This window comes from Arachis ipaensis, chromosome B1 (genome assembly GCF_059453495.1).
Source record: "Arachis ipaensis isolate K30076 ecotype BB chromosome B1, ASM5945349v1, whole genome shotgun sequence".
Lineage (NCBI taxonomy): Eukaryota > Viridiplantae > Streptophyta > Magnoliopsida > Fabales > Fabaceae > Arachis > Arachis ipaensis.
In genome coordinates, this window is record NC_142436.1 from 132,624,892 (window position 1) to 132,636,189 (window position 11,298).

Here is an 11,298-nt window from a genome sequence, read left to right on the forward strand (position 1 = left end):
AAATTTTATACTGACTTACAAGACATAGATTTGCCTGATTTAAAAAATTAATTAAAAGATAAAAAAAAAAAGAAGAAGGAAAGAGGAATGAACAGCAATAATAATAATTCGGTGCATAGTTGGAATTAATATATATTCTTAGTGCAAGATTTCATGTAATATTCTCAGCTTGATTTGAAATATTATTGAAAAGATGTTAAGACAAGTAATTATTTGGTTTATTGTGGAACCTACAAAACGACATTAAGAGTTGGCTTTGCTAGCCCAAGAATTGATATTTTGGCCATTAAAGAGAGACAATAGAAGATGGTACAAGTCACATTCTTTTGGTACCTTTCTCTTTATATGCATTTGGTATTTTCTTGATATTGCAGTTAATGCTGAAATTGACAATTATGTAATATAATGTCACTCTTTACTATACTATGATAATTAACTTAAATGGAACTTAGTACTTCTCCAATGAAATGTGTGATGACAACTTTTGAAGATTGAATAAAAGCTCAGGGAAAAAAATTAATAGTGAACATCTAAACATGATAGGTTATGTAAACATTTAATATATCACATTTAGATTTCAATATTGCTCTTATTCTAGCATTTAAACTCTTATTTTTTATCCTAAAATAAACTTTATCCAATATATATCGCATCTTAACATTTCTATCTTTTTCCACCTCGAATCACTTACCAAAAAGATAAGATTTGAACCCTCAACACTTAACATTTCTATCTTTTTCCACCTCGAATCACTTACCAAAAAGATAAGATTTGAACCCTCAACACTTGCTTAAATAAACGAGTGAGCGAACCACTCAACCAATCCAAGTTAGTTAACACTTTTAAATATTCAAATATCATAACTCATTCGAGGATCGATATGGCGGGTACCTAAATTAGGCCTGCATCTTTAGCACATGCCAAGTTGAAGAAAATTGGGGTGGTAGTTACCAACCAAATGAAATAGGTCATGAGAAGACACCAAACAAAACAGAAAGGTTATCTCTTAGTTGTTGAGGGGAGAACCAAACTGAAAATGGGACCATTTTTGTTGCTTAGATAAGGTAGCCCATATCAATACATGCTTTTATGCTTTTAAGATAAGTTCATTGAGTACACTACCAAATCAACATTCGAAAAATTTTGACCTTGACAAAAATAACCTAAAAAACGCAAAACACAAAAAAAAAAAAAAAAAAAAGAAAACCCAAAAGATTAATAAGTTTGTTGGCGTCAAAATCTTTCAAATACTATTTTAATAGTTCACTCTAAGTTCATTTATAAGATAGTTCCAAGAACATGGAAATGGGAAAAAAAAAGTTATGCATGGTTGGTACAATGTACAGTGAAAAGCACATGCAACACTCTTTTCATGGCTGAAGACCTCAACAGAATCATGGTTCGTTAGCTCTGGGGATTGCTCAACTGTCAAGGCCAACTACCGCATGAGGATCGATGGTGACGGTTAGAAAGATACCGCAAAATAAAATAAAATAAAATAAACGTATGCTAATTGTAAGTAATCCTTGCTTAATTAGATATTATTTGCAACTATTATAAGTATAGGAACCTAACAAAAAAATTTAGGGAAACTATATGCCTCAATACAACTCAACAAGAATATAAGAAACCAGGCTCATATAAGATGGAAACAAGAACATTAGAGTAACTAACTATTGAATAGTAGTAGTCTTCAACAAAATTTTCTTCCTTAGAGTGAATGAAGACGGGAAAGTAATAAATGGATAAATAACTCACTAAATTAAAGACTACTTTCTACCACTACCTACACCTCCTAAAGGTAAAATCATCAATTTTCAGATCAAGGGGTGTCACAGCCAATAATAGCATTTATATGTATCCCAACCAATCCAAGATGTTAGCCTATACCACCAGTTATATGAACCTCTATCACCTTGAGAACCGGGAATGTACAAATCGCCACGCAGACTAGGTCTTCATAACCATCAGCGAATAACCGAGTTCAAATTAGCTTTGCTGGTTTGCTGCATTCTTCTGTCCTTGGGGTCGTGCAATCCGCCATTACACCTGGTTATTCAGAGGAAAAAGTTATATTACGGTAGCAAACCTGTTTAATACAAACTCGGAAGACAGCAACCTTACTATTACCCCGAGGCGCATGAGATATAGCTAATATGCAATGAAATCAACAAAGGAAAACATAATCCGGCTTTTCATGTGTGATAAACAAACAAGTAATAAAACAGAAAACGATCCATCTTGGGTTAGATGATCTCGCTTTAACAGAAATAATTGAAATGAAGAAGAGTATTATATTTCAGTAATCCGGATGGGAAGGAACTTAAATTATGACTTCTTTCCAAGATAGAGGTCTGTTGGTCAAACACACATTTCCAACCATTACAAGATCCAATTATTATACTATTGCTAGTTAATTATTAGTAGGTCTATTGCTTGACTTCTTTATTTTTCAGTGCCCTATTTCAATGATAAAGAAGTAAATATTTGATCGCTCTCGAACGCTTAATCTATTGATTCGGGGCAAGCCAAACAGAATAAACAGGCCTCATAAATGCGCGCGCGCGCGCCGGGGGGGGGGGGGGATATACCTTGATTTGGCAGACAGACAGCAGTCTCGGCTGCAGAAGGTTTCAGAAATTCAAAGTTGCAGTTTGGTGCATCGCTTTTGTTATCATGTCTTGGAACTTCAAAATTGGAAATTGGTACACTTGTTTGCCCATCAGTTTTTGAACTTACTATGTCATTTGCTCCATCATTTTTCACGTTTTCACCTACGGGTTGGGGTGCTTCATTCTTTCCATCATCATTTCGTTCTGGGTTAGCAGAAACCTGCAGAATAGTCATGTATATACATATTAAAGAAAAAACTACAGAAAAAGCCTCACAGTATTCCCTGCTATCTCTCAACTGTTCACACAATTATATCTAGGAAATTCTCACAATGTCATCTTATAATGGAAAAATTGCAAGAAAAACATAATTCTTGCCAGGAATAGAAAACAATAAAACATTGTCAGTGGCACAGATATAAAATTTAAATGAACAGTAGTATGCTAATAGTTTATATGAAACAAAAATGCTATTTGTAACTAGCAGATATACAGCATCTAATAATAAAACTCGGTGGAAAAGAAAAGTCTCAAGCAATGAGTACTCTAGGTTGCATTTGGAAGGGAGACGGAAACTGAGAGACTGAGACTAAATTAAGTCTCTGTATTATGTTTGGTATAAATTATACTAGACTAAGTTATGTCTCAATATTATGTTTAATTTAAGATAAATATGGAGATTGAGGGATAGATTTGAAATTTAAAGAGTTAAATGGGTATTTTTAAGAAAAAATGTTATTAAAATCTCAGTCTCTATCTCAAAAAATTTCAGTCCCCTGTACCCCCACTTTCTAGTGGTACTGAAAGGACTGAAATTTTGAGTCCCTGAACTGAAATTTTATGCGATTTCCAGCACCAGCAATGCAAATGGCAACTGAGTGAACTGACACGAAAATATATCCAATACTATACAAAAAAATAAAATATAAATCAAAACATCTAAATCAACCCCCTTTCACTAAGGAAGTAAAGCCAAATCATTGGATCAATCAAAATTTTCACTCGAAAAAAGCATTCCTGTTTAACAATCTCTGCCACACTACTCTAGAACTATGTCCAACAGAGGTAAGAGAACAACTTAACCTTATGGGTATCAGAAGTGTCAGCAGCTGTCAGGTTGCTTGATAGAAGAGCAGCAACCCCTTCAGCACGGTGTTCATGAGATTCTAAACTGTCTCCGTGAACTGCTTGTCTGTTTTCTGTTTCATCTTGATTGGTCACTTTAGGAATCTTTGATTTATCAGGGTGTATACCATTTGAGATAACGTCAGTTTCACCACCGGCCCTTTTCCTGCTTCAGCAATCAAGCAAATGTTTAAATGAAACTACATAAAAAATGCTTACTTTAAATATGTTTTAATCCTCACAAATATGGGTCATTATAAATTTTGTTTTGATTTTGGTCCTTATCATTTGGATTGTGCTGAATTATGATGTTTAGAATGCCTAGAAAAGATTTAGAAAGCCCTTATTATTACGAAAAACAGAAATTTCAATATTGAGGCTGAACTCCTATTCCAAATAGTAAAAATTTAAGCCAGAATACTTGTAACACATTGAAAGGGGAAAAGTGAAAAGAAAAAGATATACCTGGTTGAAGTATTAGCAGCTGGGTGCAAAGACTTTGGCTTATTTGAAAACAGAACACCTCGAAGAAGCTTTCCATCAATAATAGTTTCGATAGTATAACCTTCCGAGATGGATTCAGTAACCTTGCATTCAAACATTTTCTTTCCAGGAGTGAAGCCTTGATTTACTGGGAGATTTAGTCTACCTGCATTCGTAGTACAGGATATTCAACTGTCGCAAACTGGTACTTTGAAAAGTAATTACCCAAACATATTTCCCATTCTTTTCCTCTCCTAAGTAATCAAAATCAAAACTTCTTCAGGGAGAATATCATTTTTTAGTAAACACTTAATTAATGATAGCCTACAGAAAAAGTTAATGCACACTGGTTGAAGAACCAAAACTAGTAGTTCTTAATGCCTTAGACTTATTGAACAAAGTAGCAGAAATCATTCAATATAAGGCCAAAAATACCTCAGAGGAACTTCCTCAATCCAGTATACAATCTTTGATCGGATAAAACAAAATTAGACACTTGCAGGTCCATATATCCAAAACTTCATATGTAAGTGAAGTTACTTACTTGGCTGGCTATAATTCAACACTGTCATGAGCGGGCTAACATCAGCACCGACTCCATATCTAACCAGAACTTGATTTTGAACGGGATTGGTATTTTGCTCTTGGCATTTTAGTTTCAACTGCTTTCTTAAAGATAACTTCTCTGGTCTCTGTTCGCTTTCCCTAGCAATCCCTGAAAAAGTATGAAACATCTGACAATTGTTATATACTTAATAATGAGAGAAATAGCAGAACCAAGATGTTAGTCGAGAAAAATCTTTACTGGTAATTATAACAAAATCGAACCTGTGTAGAGGAAATACATGTCGTCCAGGGCCTCGAGGCTTTTATTACAACCACCGATGAACACAAGAGCACCGCCCACAAATGGGTCTAAACAGTCACCGGCTACAGAAAATCGAGCAGAAGGGCCATTGGTAGTCGTTGCAACATTTGTCCAAATACCAGTATCTACACCCAATCAGAATTCAGAAATGAAAGATGATATTGTGGAATATCAACTCAACCCATTATTGACAGAGATATAATTCCACCACTTTCAGAATAAACTTAAAAACACAAAGAATGTGCATAAGCTCTATTTAACATACCGATGTCAAGCATATAGAGGTCATTGTATAGGTTTTGTGCATCCGTAAATCCGCCAAATACAAACAAGTTCTTGCCAAAAGCGACAGTAGAATGACCAGCTCGTGGAGGCAACAGTTGGCCTGATGTACTCAGCTCCCTCCAAATTAGAGTATCTAATATTGACAGAATTTCCAAAAAAAATATTACACTTTAATATATGTGCATTTCGGACAGGCTATTAATTGAAGTATTTTAACAATTCATTGAAAAAGGATAGAGCTGATTAATACCAGTATCAAGGATGTGGACATCAGACAAGTAATAATCATGACCATCTTCACCCCCTAACACGATAATTTTGTTTTTCCAAGACGAGCAAGTATGGCTATCGCGAGGAGATGGTGGAGTGCCTGATGTTTGAGCACACTTCCATACAAATGTTTCTACAAATCGAAGATTGACAAGAAATAATCAGCCTTTTTTACATTTAGGTATTAATGGTATTAGTTGTGTAGTGAAATTATATCGATCAATAGCCGGCTGCATGATTACGGAGAATCACCAGTATTCAATATATAAAGATCATTATAGTAGACTTCAGTATTATTATCTGCAGATTTTCCACAACCACCAAAGATGAATAGCCGTTTGCCAACAACTGCAGCACTATGACCCTCCCGTGCCTCTGGCCCTTCGCCTCTTATAGTTGGAGATATCCACGTATTTGAAGCTAAAAATGATTTAACATCAGCAAGTTGAATATCAAAGTGGTAACAATCTATTAACTAGGCATAACAGCAAAACATTGTTTTCAATTAAGCGTTAATTTCCAGCAATATCGCCAAAAAGAAAAAAATTGCAGGACCAGAATTTTACAGGTTATGCATATATGATATACCATTCAACTTCAGCCAAAAATTCATGCATTCAAATCTTGGATTTTGGAGGTAAAATAGGTATCAAGATTATGAGAGACCAACCCGTGGAGCATAAATAACAAAATGAAAACTCACAAGTGTCTAGAATATGCAAATCCATCAACGGGTTCATGCCATCGGTACCCCCAAACACATACAGATTATCACCAATTGCAGTGCAAGTATGGCTGTCTCTAGGAGTAGGCGGGGTGCCTTTTATTGCAGGTTGGCTCCAAGTCTGTTTCACTGCAAATCAGCAAAGACGATTGAGAAAATAAAGAATGCACACATTAACCAGCCGTACCCAAGAATAATAGAACAGAATCATTGAAAAAAAAAAATGCAATCCATATCATATGGGCACATGCGCGCGCACACGCACACATATACTGTGACTATGTTGTATATATCAATATTTTCAGTTCCAAATCCCTCAAAACCTATAAAAATAAAAGTAGACACAATTTTTTTTAGAACAAAAAGTTTAAGTGGATTCAGCAGGCAAACAAAGGTCTCACAGTGCCAAAAATGTGAACATATTTTCTATCAGCACACAACAGAGCATCAACAAACATTGAAAATCAACACAAACCTATGATACCTCTTAAAATAAAGACCTACAACGAAAGTATAAATAAATGCAAGTAAGTATTTAAGATTTCACGAATCTAACAATCTAGCAACAAAACGGAAACAAAAAGAATATTTGAAGAATAAACACAAAAACCATTAAAAATAAAGAATCTCATCAGAACAACACAGGGAACAACAACAAAAATTCACAAAGAAGATTAAAATAAAAACAACATGATCACAGAAAGAAACAAAAAGTTACAGCATTGGAAGAAAGAAAAAGGGGGGTGGCAGAGTTGAGTGGCACTCACCAGTGTCAAAGACATGAACTTGGTTGGTCTGACAGTTATCTTTGCCATAACCACCGAAGACATAGACAAGTCTGCCACCTCTAATGGCGTTGCAGGTGTGTCCCCACCTCTTCCCTGGCCCTCCTCCATCATTGCCCTCTAAAGGGTTCATCTGAACCTTTTCCCACCTCATTCTTTTTTTTTCTTTCTATCTCTCACTCTCTTTCAATAACCGAAGGGGAAAATTTTATTACAGGGTGCGAAATTTGCAGAGAAAAACCGAAAACGCACCACCCCAATACAATAAAAACTTTAAAAAACGAAACTTTATCTGTTTTTTTAATTCGAGAAGCGGGGAAGAAGAGATGGGGTGGGCGAAAAAATGACTAAAATCGAATCAGAGAGAAGAGAAAGGCATGCAAAAGGGAAAAATAATAATAATAATAATAAATAATTAAAAAAGGGGTATAATTTTCATATCAGAGGGAGTGTGCAAAATAAATGGTGGTTTTGCTGATAGAGACGAAGCTTGTAAAAAAAATGATATTTATTAAACTTAATTAATCACAGAAGAGAGAATATGATCGTAGAATTGTTTATATGATACGTGGCATGTGGGTGGTCGTTGGATTCGAGGCCTTTTATTTTATTTTAATTTGGGTTACGGACTTACGGGTATAATAAAGGGAAAAAAAAAATAAAGAATTGATTTTGTTCCTTTTACAGTTTTACCTGCTTCTTCTCCTGCAAACTTCTCTTCTTTTTTCTTTTTTTAAGAAATCTATTCGAATAAAAAAAAAGCGAACGCACGGCAAATTCCTCTATTTTCTAGTAAAAGATAAATAGTGAAAAACTATATATATATATATATATTTCAATTTAATATGTTTTTAGCTTACATATTTTTTGGTGTCCTTAGTTTAAATATTTTATACTATTAATTACGTACAGTTATACTACATATACAAATTTGAATCCTTTAAATTTTAAATTTTTGTTTGAAAAAGTAAAGTGTGATCTCTCATTTTTAATGATTTTTCTCTCATATTTTTTCTTGGTCCCACCTATATAATAAATAGGGTAAAGTATATTTTTTGTCCTTGAAGTTTACTAAAAGTTTCAAAAATACCCCTAAGTTTTAATTTGTTTCAATTTTATCCTTAATGTTTTCGATTTGCATCAATTTTATCCTTATCTTCAAAATTTTTGGTCAAACTATAGTCAACATTAATTTTTTCCAATAACACCCCCCAAACCCTATTCTCTTTCATCATCATCAAGAACAACTCCTCCCTAACATTCCCGCCGCCGTTTGTGTCCCAACTCCGGCCACCGCAAGTGATGTATATCATAACCTCCTTCTCTCTTTCATGGAGAAGACTCCATTACAAGACCCAGCATTCCACCACCAATCCCTGACCATGGCTCCAACCAACAAGTGCTATGAAGCACTTGAAATCAAATCCATCAACATTTAAGAAGAAGAAGCAAAATAAAAAAGGGCAACAGCAACATCAACAATAACAAAACACAACAACAGCTCCATGCAACAACAGATCAAAACTCCATAACAAATAAGAGGTACATGTCCCTTCTGATTCTCAATTACTTTCTCTTCTTTGTGGGTACCGTATCTTCAAGCATGGTCTCAAAGATTTCAACAAAAAGATTCTACCTTTATCATCTTCATTGAAATCATGTTGGGAGGTGGTAAGCATGGCAGCTGGCGGTGGTGGGCACAGCGGTGCGGCTGTTCGGCAGGGGGAAGGAAGGAGTGATGGGGTATGGGAAGGGAGGGGGGAAAGGGGTGGTGTTGCTGGTTGAAGGGGGGGTGCGGTTGGACGGTGGCGGCGTCGTGTGGTGGCGCGGGGGGGGGGGGGGGGGAAACAGTGGCGGAGGAGGATGGAGGAAAAAGAAAGAAGAAGAAAGAAGGGGAAAGGAGGGAGGGGGGTAGAGCGTGCCGGAGAGGAGGTTGTGAGCAAGGTTGAGTAGTTGGAGGTTGGCGAGGTTAGGTTGGTGAGGTTGAGGAGCGGCGGAGGGAGGTGGCTGGAGAGGGAGTTCTTCTGGAGGTAGACTACACGGTAGAAGAGACAATCGGAGAGGGAGTGAGGGATGAGAATGTTACTGAGTGAGTTTGGGGATGATGATGAAAGAGAATAGGGTTTGGAGGGTGTTATTGGAAAAAATTAATGTTGACCATAGTTTGACCAAAAATTTTGAAGATAAGGATAAAATTGATGCAAATCGGAAACATTAAGGATAAAATTGAAACAAATTAAAATTTAGGGGTATTTTTGAAACTTTTAGTAAACTTTAGGGACAAAAAATATACTTTACCCTAATAAATAATGAGAGATCACACTTTATTCTCTAAAGTAAAATTCAAAATTTAAAGGATCCAAATTCTACATATACAAACCTTTTTAGCATCCAAATCCAATCAAGTTAGCCCGAATTCAACAAAAACTAACTTCACAATACAAAACATGTAAACATGCGCTTGTACAAACTGTTCATTAGCGCAAACATTAATATAAAAAATGTTTCATCTTTCTCGATCAAAATTGAAACAAAAAAAATTCAAATGACGCTCAAAATTTCTCAAAAATCTCTCAAAATATTTGCGAAAATGAAGAAAATTTCGAAATTACATTCCAAATTTTCACCAAAAAACACAGAAAGAGAAGACGAAACATTATTCAAGCAACTCAGAAACTGATCGTCCATGGTTTTTTTTTCACTTTTCTCTTTCGCAAATTCGATAGCAAAACACTAATAGTCATATTTCTGTTTTTTTAGTAGATTCATTTTGTGTTCTCACGATAAAGTAGATATTACTATTCTCATTATATTGTTTATTTTGCAATAACTGTGCTATGTCGATGTAAGAATATTGTGGTAGTACTTCTCGTATCGTTTAACCTATATTGCATCTGTTTTAGGAATTTGAATGTGTTTTTGTACATGTTTGAGTAATTTGCATCTTTTGAATTGAATTATTGCGGAGTAATCAATGAGAATATTTGGTGTATTTTGTCTGAATTGATGTGCAATTGGTGTTGTTATCCTGGATATGGTGTAACAAGGTCATAGAATATTGTTGTAGTACTTCTAGTGTCATTTTGTGCATGTTTAAAAACGATGCATGTGTTTTTCTTCATGTTTGAGCAATATGAATGTTTTGAACTGAATTTTTGTGTAGCAATTAATAATTACTTTTGGTGCATTTTGACTGATTTACGGTGTAATTAGTTTTTTTTTTTGTCCTGGATTTGGTGTAATTAGACCATAGAAAGTTGTTATCGTGATTATGTTGTCATTTTATGCATGTTTGAGTAATTTTTATGTGTTTTTGTGCATGTTTGAGTGATTTGCATCTTTTAAACTGAGTTTGTGGCAAATAATCAATATGTGATTTCGGTTCATTTTGACTAAATTGAGGTGTAATTGGTGCTTTTGTCCTGAATTTGGTGTAATTAGGCCATAGAATGTTGTTGTAGTACTTCTAGTTTCATATTGTGCATAGTTAACTGATTTTCATGAGTTAAATATTGTGTTATTATCTATTAATATAATTCTACTTTATTCCTTAAAAAAATGATAATAAAAAAATTGCTGAGAAGAACACCACAAAAAAGAAGACATCAGTATATTAAAACAACTTCATTATTGTTGTATAAATATAGTTAGCTAACAATTTTTATTTATTTACAAAAAACTCATGATTTGAGGTGTTCAACAAGATTCATATCTGAAATATTCAGCAAGATGAGTGATGAAAAGAAAGCTATCGTCGAAGAATTGGGATTTGGTGCGATGAAACATATCCCAAGATTAAATGTGACCTATAAACTGCTAAGAGAACTAGACAATTCTTTTGATTTATATAATAACTCCCTAGATACATGGTACGGGGGAATCAAGATCACCCCTGACAAGATAAGGGATGTCCTTTGTAATACCCTACCACACAGAGTCTTACGCTTAAGTCACATACATAAATATAGTTGAAAGAATTCATATTTAGGAGCCTTAACGAGATAAAAAGGGAAGATAACACACACACACACACACACTAGAGTTCCAAAAATACAGATATCAAGCTCCAAACTCAACCTGCGAAGTTAAGGCTAACCGGAGTATATATATATATATATATATATATATATATATATATATATATAT

At 34.7% G+C, this 11,298-nt stretch overlaps 1 protein-coding gene across 2 annotated transcripts; it reads right to left on the reverse strand.

The window, feature by feature from the left end:
• Nucleotides 1-1,623: 1,623 nt before the first annotated feature.
• On the reverse strand, nucleotides 1,624-7,644 carry LOC107634676 (uncharacterized). Of its 2 annotated transcripts, none has more exons than XM_088501767.1 (11): nucleotides 7,135-7,644; nucleotides 6,347-6,496; nucleotides 5,896-6,063; nucleotides 5,624-5,776; nucleotides 5,354-5,506; nucleotides 5,049-5,213; nucleotides 4,765-4,935; nucleotides 4,203-4,386; nucleotides 3,696-3,903; nucleotides 2,592-2,832; nucleotides 1,624-2,049 (listed from the first exon to the last, which is right to left on the reverse strand). In XM_088501767.1, exons 1-11 carry the CDS (start codon nucleotides 7,304-7,306, stop codon nucleotides 1,985-1,987), a joined length of 1,830 nt encoding a protein of 609 aa, XP_088357893.1. In that variant the 5' UTR covers nucleotides 7,307-7,644; the 3' UTR covers nucleotides 1,624-1,984. The 2 variants fall into 2 exon arrangements, with proteins under 2 accessions (XP_088357893.1, XP_088357892.1); XM_088501766.1 differs by having other exon boundaries at nucleotides 3,696-3,906; nucleotides 7,135-7,605.
• Between the last annotated feature and the right edge of the window lie 3,654 nt (nucleotides 7,645-11,298).